The 10,888-nt window shown below is 34.7% G+C and overlaps 1 protein-coding gene across 1 annotated transcript in view; it reads right to left on the bottom strand.

The window, feature by feature from the left end:
• Nucleotides 1-403: 403 nt before the first annotated feature.
• Nucleotides 404-10,888, bottom strand: part of LOC110019633 (proteasome subunit beta type-3) — a 32,454-nt gene continuing 21,969 nt past the window's right edge. The window contains exons 5-7 of the mRNA XM_020717375.1: nt 4,322-4,406; nt 3,603-3,697; nt 404-694 (exon numbers count right to left, since the gene is read on the bottom strand). Of these exons, the coding sequence (XP_020573034.1) occupies nt 646-694; nt 3,603-3,697; nt 4,322-4,406 (229 nt within the window). The 3' untranslated portion in view covers nt 404-645. The remainder of the gene's footprint in view (nt 695-3,602; nt 3,698-4,321; nt 4,407-10,888) is intronic.

Here is a 10,888-nt window from a genome sequence, read left to right as displayed (position 1 = left end):
ATCGGCCCCTAGTTCCCATGTATATATAGCTTTCACAGAATTCCATTCCACAAAACCCTAACCAACGTTTTTGATCCCCGAAAATTAGACGGGGAAGATGGGAGAGAACGGGGGGTGCTATTACTTTTTGTAATTAGAATGATTTAAGTGTGGAATATTTAATTAATGAAGTTTTGAGTGCAATGTAGGTAACAAACCCTAATATAATATTTAATCATTTATCCTTCCCATCAGAAATATGTGTGTGCGCACGCTTGTGTGTATATATATATATATATGGCTATTTATGTAAAATCTTTTTAATACGCTTGTGTATATATATATGGCTATTTATGTAAAATCTTTTTAAACCATGATGTGATCAAAAATAAATAAAATAAAATAAAAAGAAACAATCATGATGTGATAAAAAATAAATAAAATAAAATAAAAAGAAACAGAAATCGTAACTAAATGCATAAAAATTTAACAGAATAGTTTCAGTACAAAATGAACACCTGAAGAACAGAAAATCTGAATCCCAGATAATAAGATGCGTTCTTATAGAACAGAAAGTTTTTTGGCAAATCTTTTTAAACTAAAAAGGCGGCATCGTAGGGAAGAAAAGTAACCGTTTGGATTCATTATTCCACAGATCAATCAAGTTTAATCCATTCTTCCTTTTAGTGTCCTTTCCTGCACTTCAGTTGGTGTCCTACAACATAAGGAATAAAATAAATAAACAAAGAGCGGGAAGTATATCTGAAAGAATCAATGGAGAGAATCAGTCAAAATTAGCTATTGCGTCACTGGTTTAAGGACAGCAGAACATGTAAACTACGAATAGAAATATTATTTTATAGATTTAATCTCTAGTTTTTCTTTACATTAGTTTTATTTTGGCTTTATGCCTCTTCTTTCTACCACCAATGAATCCATTCATGAGTCAGTTCATAGCATGCAATAACTTACTAGAATACGCCAGAAACTCTTTCCACACTAAGAGTTCTGAATAGGAAAAAACTGTTAAGAGCTCGGTTCAAGTAAGGCGAGGTTTCTCCACATACTGTATAATGGTTTAAAACTCCAGTACACAACCACCAAAATAGTATTAGGAAGTAAGATTTTAGTATTAGCTTCAGGTCATGCACTTCGTTACAGATAGACTTGCTTCTGTTGAGGCAATCTTTTTTTGCATTAAACGATTATTTTCAAAACCACAATTTCCAATATGTTTTTACGAAAAAATTCTTAAGAGGTTGTGAAAAATCGTCATTAATTATTGTTAACAGTTTTTCCATGAAAAACACCACAAAGAAACTATCCTATATGAAGCCTAGATTAAGAAGAAAAAAAAAAAGACTTACTGCAAGAATAAAAATTAAAACATAGCTTTCTAAGCCCAAGAACCTGCAGTATGTGGAAGCGAGCAATTTGGTTGTATTGGAGATTCTTTCAAATGATAAATTGTAGAAGAGAACTTCCCAGGCATAAAAAACTATTGCCGGTCAACATGTGCTTAATTTGCCACAAATTTGACACCAGCAATCATGGAAACAGCATTCTGTCTCCTTCGCATGTTGTCATTAAATCAACTATGACAGAAAATCTCCTCTAAAATAAATGAAAGAAACAGATAATAACTAAAAAACAATTTTGAAGATTAGCCTTAAATTTTCTTATAGCTCTTCTTTATGTATTGGATAAGACCCAAGATACAAATCTGAATTTACTGCAAATATTTCAAGTTCGAAAGTATGTTTAAACTCCTAATGGTAATTTCTAGCCACCATAATCTCTAACTGTCATTGTCCCGCTGACTTATCATCCTTACAAAAAGAAAATAAAACAATGGGATTGGCAGCATGGTGCTTATCCAGCTCCTGGAAGTTGACTAATGGCTTAATCTAAGATGAACAAGCACAGGACTTCAGCAATTGAACTTCTATATCGAGGCGGCAATGGATCTCTGTTCTGAAAAAGATGGCGGTGACAGGAAGACCTGTGGATTGAAGGCTATAAAGGAGGCTGGCATTTGCTAGCTGTTCGAGAAAGCTAGCAAGGAAGACAACAGTGGGCTCTATTCTGAGAGGGGAGATCTGGTTGTGCCATTTGAAGCAGTCAGTGATATCTATAGTTAATGACAGCAAATAGACTTTATATAAGTCCACTAACAATGTGCCCATGCTGATCCTGAAAGGCTGCTGCCAGCCAACCTGAGCCTATGCAGCCATAATTTTATCTACATTTTATTCCCTCGATCTCTCCTGATATAAAATTGATTAACCGGATCGGAATGTTGAATTGTCTTTAAAGAAAATAAAGGGATTCACGATGCACGAGCGGCGTTGGACGTCAGACTCTGTGCACATGGTCTTGATGGAATTGGGTGGCTCGCTGCAGTGCTGGTGATGATGTCGGTGGCTTTTTTGCAGCTTGTGGCAAATGCCGAGGCGAACAATGAGCATGCTCTACTAGTGCTGATGGCTCTGGTGGGGCTGAGCACTGGGTTCAAGTTCACGGGTGCATTGTCAGCAACATCGGAGTTGTTCGGGCCGGATAGCTTTAGCGTGAACCACAACATCGTCATCACCAACATCAGTTGGGTTCGCAACTCTATGGCCTGCTCGCCACCCTCATCTACGACGCTAACGTAAGAGTGGTGAGCAGCTAGCACAAGAAAGAGATTGTGGCGACGATGCTAGTTTGTACGGGCGAAAGCTGCTATTCCATGACTTTCTTGCCTGGGCGTCAGACTCTTTACTATGGCGTCACCAAAGGGAACTAAGGAGTTCGTGGCGGTTATCCTCGACGCACAGAAGAACGCATAATCGTTCTACTGCTTAGAACAACTTTCTTCGTTGGTCTGCTACTTGGATCAGGACGCCTCTTCAAAGAGTTTCTGATCGAGCGCCTCAAAGTCACAGTTGGTGATACCGAGCTCGTCGCACAAGCTGTGTCAGTTCTCTCATAAACTGAAAGCAGATACGATGGCCAAATCACAATAGATCCTGCAAGAACATAGAGCAAAATTAAAGCGCTTCTCATGGAGCCACGACCACTTGGGGCAGACGCCTGCAAACGGTGTCACGGTCGCAACTCGTAATTGATTCCGCACTCGCCGCCCAATTTATCGAGTAAAAGATTCCAAGGAGTTCGCATTTGAGTTGTCTAATGCCCTCAGCTGACAACAACTACTAAAATCGGAGAAGATCGGCAAGGAGCTCTCGGAGTTCTGGTCGCATATTAATATATATATATATATATATATATGATGTCATGCACTTTAAACATGAACATTTTTGCTACTACATATTTTGGAAGTAGCGTGTTAAGGAATTCACAGAATTTACATATATCATAAATCAAATGTTTTTCTTTTAACATATGGTACTATCAAAAAAATTGCTTAATTATTTAACTAGTACTTTTCCAAGCAAGTTATGATAACTGTTATGTTAATAAAAACATCACAGAAAAACTCCAGTATTGTTAGTCCCTAGAAACCGACCAGTGACATACCAATAAAGTTCTTTATAATAAGCACAGTTTCTATAAATTGTAGACGTAATAAACCAACAAGATAATCTCAAAATTTAAACAAAATAACCAAATGCACTTACACAAGCAGGACGTGGCCACCCCATCCACTTAAGCAATCACGATCCACAGATGCTAGTAATGCTTGTGAAATAATCTCAAAAAGTTCTTCAGGTTCCTTGAGCGGCAAAATAAATAATGAAAGCGTATCAATATATGCATGAGGACCAAAACATTAAAGACATAACAAGTTTCGAAAAGAAATAATGAAACAACTAGTTCTAAGCTTATCCTTCTGCTGCCATAAAGCTCTCCCTCTTTTGTTTAAAGCCTACTATGATTAAGCAGATGAGTACATTTCTGTAAGAATAAATAATAAAAAGATGTGCCCACTCTCAGACAATTGTTTCCATTAGTTGGTGCAGTTCCCCGGGATCCAAAGCTCTAATCATAACAGAATTTTATAGCATTAAAACTAAAAATTGGTTGATAACACCAATCACTTAGTTGAGCGGTATTGCCTTTATCCAAAGAGTGTCAAGGGTTTGAACCCATCAAAAAAATAAAAAAAATTGAAATTATGAGAGTAAGCTGGTTTAATCTAAAAATGCTTACATTAACCAACTTTTTATGCAAATTATTATTTTTTTAATTAGAAATGCTACTGGTGTGAATTTTTTAAAAGACCTAGGTAATTCTAAAAGAATTGGCCACAGTTGCCAATTCTGGCAAGCACTCGACCAAGAAAATAAACTAAACATGCCAGGCTTGTACATGGACTCAACCAAGAAAATAAACTAACCATGTCAGGCTTGTACATGGACTCACAAGCACCATAGAGTGACTCGGCTGCTGTTCCAGCAACAACAAAGTCCTTCGCAAGTTCCCTGCACCAAAAAATTGAGTCGCATCATAAGCAAGAAAATTAAATTTTCAGTTCCATTTAGATCCATCCACTAAATAGAAAGAAAGCCTTGAGACAACAATATCGAGCAAGTGAAGACAAATAATAGTACAATATGCTTTATTTTGTAAGAATGCCTTAAAAAAAACTGTCCTCACTTTCCACTATTATTTCTTAGATAATGATACTAACATCATAATATTTTGGGCAAAAAAAATTCAGGTCTATATACTTCAAGTCCCATTACACGTTACTCCCAATAATTGTGACCTTCTTTGGGAGCCTAAAGGCTGAATGCCATTAATGTTAGCACCAGACACTTTACAAGATGATTTTTTTAATAACAAGGATATCAAAATGCCCCAATATCATCTTCTCAACCATTTCCACCACGTCCATGCCACCATCACCCTCCTCCACCTCAGCTGGTTTTCTCTGCTATTGTTCTGTACCTGTCTCAAAGAAGAGACAAAGCCTCCAATGGTGTTGCAGAAGCAGCCCATAAGTTCGATCCACTGACTAAGAACCATTGCCCATATGAGTATCTAAAGAATAAGAGCACGTAACAATCCTCCAAGACCATTAAATACCTATATCTAGATAAAATGCTCGCAATGGGAGGGGTTGCAGAACTCTGCCAATGCAGACACTACAAAGCACATCATCAAGATCACGGCAAGCAAAGACATTTATTCTGGAAAATGTTGAGAGGAAAGAAATATTGTTTATCTATTAGAAAAATCTCCTATTAATAATAGGAATAAGAATACAATATCCTGAAAGACTATCAAATCAATAAAGGACTACCAGCAATAATAATATAACTTTATACTCTTCCCTAAGGTAGAACTTGTTACATATTTTTGAAAACTAAATGACTCAAAAAGTTCGGTGAATATATCCACAAAGTGTTCACAGCCGGAACCACAAGTGAGAAACTTCCTTGCAAGCACAAATAAATGAATCAATTTCAATGTGTTTGATTCTTTTATGAAATAATAGATAATTAGAAATGTAGTTGGTTACAATTGCCTCAATATAAGACTATAGGCTATTCAGTCCAAAAGACAAATCCCTCTTTAGTGGTTTGACCCAGAACATCTTACATCTGGAGTGTCATAATTGCAAATACTGACTTTATACTTGATCTGCTCCATTTTTTTTAATAATTTTTTTTACTTTTTCATCGTTTTAAAATTTTCCCATGTAAGAAAGTTAGCTCCAATAAGTATAAAGTACCCAGATAAGAATTTTTTAGCTCCAATAAATATAAAGCACCCATAGATGATTTTTTTACAATTAACTGTTCCATTATAGTCAACATCAAATAAGGCACCCACATTAAGATGCCCATCCTTGGTGTAAGGGATTCCCATCCCCAAGAACCTCTTAGCAAACCTAACAATATGATTAATAGCATCCAAATGTTCTTGATTAAGATCTTGCATATTCTAACTTAAATCTCCATGAAAGAAAGAGACATTGGGTTTGGTACCGGTACGACAGATCTATTTACCAACAATCTATGTTAACATAAAATTTACAAAAAAAAATTCTTCTCAATTAATAGTATTCGGAGTATCAATAGAAATATTAGCAAGTTTACAACATAAGGGACGTATTTCCTTTAGATTAGTAGCCTATTGTTGTTGGGATGGTAAACGAAAAATTTTGTTGTAAATGCTTACAAAATATTTAGGTTACCAAATCATTTATTGAAAAAAAAGAAAACATTGAAGGTAGTGCTCTGCCTCAGTCATCCGTTCTTGATCATTCCTAGTAAGAAGAACATCATCAACATAGATACCAAAATAACATAGTTCACGAGGCATGTCTGAGTGGAATTAAGGCTATATATTTTTATTGATAGGATGTTTGATAAATGACACCATTGTCAACAAAGGAAAAGAAATGAGGCTAAATATATTTAAGGGCATTATTAATAAACAAGTTTAATTTTAATCATTATAAAAAATAGAGCCTTTATTTCTCGATGAAAAAAGTGACAGACAACCAAAACCTCATACTTTCACTCTAAACTCAAGTAACACAAGAATGATCATCAATACAAAAAACAAAAATTAAAAATCTAAATGAATAGGAACAAAACTAGAGCCCCAAATATTACAATGAACCAACTCAAATGATGTGGACCTATAATCAACCTAGAAAAAGGAAATGAAGCGTAATGATATTTCCCAAGTTCATTGGGTCTTATTCAAAAATAAATCGAGAGGAAGAATAATAAAAAAATTTTGAAGTCGAGAAGATACAAATTGACCTAGGCTACAATACCACTGACATAGAACAATGCTAGAGAATAAGGCACCGTCGCTAATCATATTTCACAAACTACAATAAATTACAACAAGATGAGAATAGTAAAAGAGCACAATAATTATAAGATTTAATTAAACAATAAATGGATAGTAAATTGAAAGCAAATTTAGAAGCATAAAGCATATAAAATAAAGAGAGAGACTGCAGAAAAGGCATCATTGATAAACTATAATGCACCAGCACTTCGTGATAATGAAGTGTGTCATGTCGAACCAATGTATATCTGTAAGAAAAGCTAATTTTTCATAACAGGTGATCTTTGACTCGTTAAAAAGCTCGTGTTAAATTCATTTGTTAAATAATCAAGGCAAGCACAAACAAAGAGCGGCTCAATATGTGTGTATGCGCGCACGTATAAAATAAAAAAGGTGAAAATACATTTCCAATAACTTGTGCCAACATTCCCTAATTTTGGCTAAGCATAAAGAGAATAACAAGAAAATTAAAACATAACAATGTTGCATTCATTTAGTCTCACATCATTTGGGCACTTAACTTTATACTATTTAAATTATAGAACAAAGCTTAGTCTTTAGAAATTGTAACCATGGTGGGGTATAAGAGTTTATGAATTATTGTAGTTGGAGTGGATGGACAAGCTCATTGGCCCTTTTTAAAAACAGATAAATCTAAGATTTTATTTTTTTAAACGCAATAAATCTCCTATTTGGCTCATGTTCGATTCGAATTCTAAGAATCGAACGCAAATATATTATTCACAAACAGTTTCAAACACAAGTTAAATGCAAAGACATCAAACTTTAAATGACTTGAATATGAACAAAATCCTAAATCGCTCAAACTCAACTCATTTTCCCAACACGTACCTAAATACATGTCAGGCACAATATTAATGTGTTCAATTAAAACATTAAAAAACTAACAAACATGCATTCTCAACACAAGTTTTATGAATAAAAAATGTTATCCTTAAAAATAGATTATTTTAAATTAAAAATATATTCTCTTTTACTTTTAAATATATTTCTTAAATAATTTAATAACTACATAGCACTAATTTTATTTTCCTTATTCTGCTTTATTTTCTAAGAGTTTTTTATAATGATTATTTTTTATTTTTCTAAAAGAAATCAATATTCTCAACTTAAACCAAATAATATACAATATGATGTGATTATTTTTTTCTTCAATTTAATTTAAGATATTGTCGGTCAACTTTTTTTTTTCGATTGATTAGATTTAATTTAAATTATCATAAGAATTCATTTCATTTTTATTTATTTTATATAATTACTATATATTTTTTCTAATTTATAAGATAAAATATTATAATGATGTATCCAATTCATGTTCATGTCTTAATTTTTTAATAAACAATGTGTTATATTATCATGAACATGTCCCGTATTCGTATCAGAGCAAGAGGATCATAGGCAACAAGAATAAGTGGTAGGGAAAAAAGGTTCATATAGGATATCAGACATCAATTGTAGGCCATGTTTGAAGAAACACCTAAATCTAAAATGTCAGGCACATCAGATGAGGCAGTTGTAGCAAAACCAAAAAAAGAAATAATATAAGCAGGCATAGAGGTGCCAGTACATTGAACTAAATATAATTCTAACTTGAACTCAACGATTTCAATTTCAACTGGAGCTAATTTTAGGTCAACTCAATAGTGTTTGTATCGGGTACTTTTTTTTTTTTTTTTTTTTTTTTTTTGTGGAAAAGCCCGAGGGCTGATTTTATTGAAATTGAAAAAGATACATAAAGGTTGTATAAAAAGAGCCCAAAAGAGTCACCCTACCCATACGATACAAGTACAGTAATATCCCAACAAAAAGATACAGATAGACTCAATAAAATGTAAAACAAATTTATCTAGGGACGAGTCAGTTTAGTCATGCCTCTGCCTCTAGTTTTACGAGCGGAACCAGATAATAAACTTTGAAAAGTTGTGTCATTGTTAGGAGTCACCAAAGTATCATATATTAAATTTCCAAGTTGGAGTGTACCTCCAGTCTTCTTCTTCCGCCGAGAAGTGTAAACCCGTCATTCTTCATCTGAAAACTGGCTCACGTGATCCTCGATCTGATTTGATGTTAGAACCGCAGTAGGAGGAAAGGCAGTCGTTGTCACCGCGATAGGTTCCAGTGTATGTGAAGTATGAATTGTTACCCCTGCACCTAATGTTTCCTGAATAGGAGCTGCGGGACTATCCTGATTTTCAATTTGAACATTATCCGTTGTAGTATGGTCAGGAGAAGGAATCCCAGGGGCAGACACCAACTCTTTTCTTGTGGTGATTCCCTCCTCAGGTTGGTTGTCATCAGGTTTGTTGGAAGCGCGTTCAAGCACATGAAGTGCACTAATAGTGTGTTACTGCTTCTGACTATTGATTCTCAACTGCGGGTGCAATCTGAAACATTTCTAATGCAGGTGTCCAAACATCTTGCAGTGCTTGCAGTATTGATTTTGTTTCATAATGATTTTTTGACAATAACCATTGTGAGCAGATCCAAGTCAAACTTCTTCTACATCTGTAGTGTAATATCTCATTCAATCAAAATTCTTGTAATAAAGAGTCTTGAGAAATGAACTGTATATAAGTCTACCTGCAAAGGTTTTCCAAGGATAGTATCAATTGCATATTCAAAAGGTTGATCACCGACCAACCTCACAGTCTGACCGAGGTGCGGACCCCCCTTCCAGAAAGGTGCGCAATTTGATCTTATGCAAGGATTGAACTCCCGACCCAAGGGACTTACACCAAAAGCCGCAACCAATGAGCCAGACTAAGACATATATAAGGATATTGATATATTAGTCACATGAATATAAGTATATATCGTATACTGAAAATAACTTATCCAACTGAGCCATCTTCGAGTATGAGGATATTGATATTAGAATAAATTTTTAAAATTTGAATGATTATCAAGTGAGTTTTAACTTTGAAATACATGATCTGATGATCACCAACCTTCTTTGTGAGAGTACATGATAAAACTTGTGAGGAATGGTGATTGTGGAGGAGAATATGTAAAACATAACACTGAGAGCAGAGGGTAAGGCATACAAACATCCACGAACACCTTCAATCCGACCACAACTATGACCATGACCGTCACTATGCCCCATAGCAAAAACAAACTTCTCAGAAACTAGTGTTAAGAGAGATGAAATCTCTATAATAAACAATAAAAGTAAAAGTAATAGTATGATTGGGAACTATAGAATCTGCCACAGCTGAGATTACACAAATTGAGGAGAAGGATGAAAATCATGGAGATATTTAACAACTAAGAAATCATGGTTTGTTGATTGGGAACTATGAAAGTAACTCATCTCACTTACCCTGCAAGTTACTATAGTAATCATGGAGGAACAAATCATTATGTTGCATAAAAAATAAATCACAATACAATGTTTATGCCCTAGAAGTGCTAACTTTCCTAGAAATAAATAGAACCTTGAAAATCTCACATTATATTGGGAATCTCATTAAACATAATTGTGGTGCAATAAAAGGTCCATGAAACATAATTGTGGAGCATCAAATGAAAACGGCATAATCATAAGTTTTCCATTTGAAGAACTTGGTAGTATCATCATGAGCTGAAGGAGAAACATCTAGGGGGAAGAGATTGTCATGTGAACCAACTAAAAAGTGAAATGCCTTGATCACAATAGATAAATTTGATTGACATGCCAATGGTGGGATAATATTTTGAATCATTTAGAGGAAACTACAAGGCCATGGCACCTTATGAGATTGAGAAGAGGAAAGAGAAAGAATTCATACCAATGTAGAGAAGATTCATACTCTGGGTAGCAAATGATAGTCAATAAGAAAAATAGATGATTGAAATAATATCAATGGAGCAAAAAACAATAGGCACAGGTTTGCATATGAATCTAAGCCAAGAAGCACAGACGCACAAGCATATGGGAAGCAAAACAATGCAAAGAGCAGCAACACAAGGAAGGTAAGAGCGTGCAAGCACATAGTCAATAAGAAAAATAGATGATTGAAATAATATCAATGGAACGAAGAAAAATAGGCGCAAGCATATGAATCTAAGCCAAGAAGCACAGACGTACAAGTACATGGGAAGCAAAGCAATGCAGAGAGCAGCAACACAAGGCAGGCAAGAGCGCGCA

The sequence above is a fragment of the Phalaenopsis equestris genome, unplaced genomic scaffold, assembly GCF_001263595.1.
Source record: "Phalaenopsis equestris unplaced genomic scaffold, ASM126359v1 Scaffold000065, whole genome shotgun sequence".
NCBI lineage: Eukaryota > Viridiplantae > Streptophyta > Magnoliopsida > Asparagales > Orchidaceae > Phalaenopsis > Phalaenopsis equestris.
The sequence above is the reverse complement of the archived record's forward strand: the minus strand, read 5'-3'. Positions and strand labels throughout refer to the sequence as shown.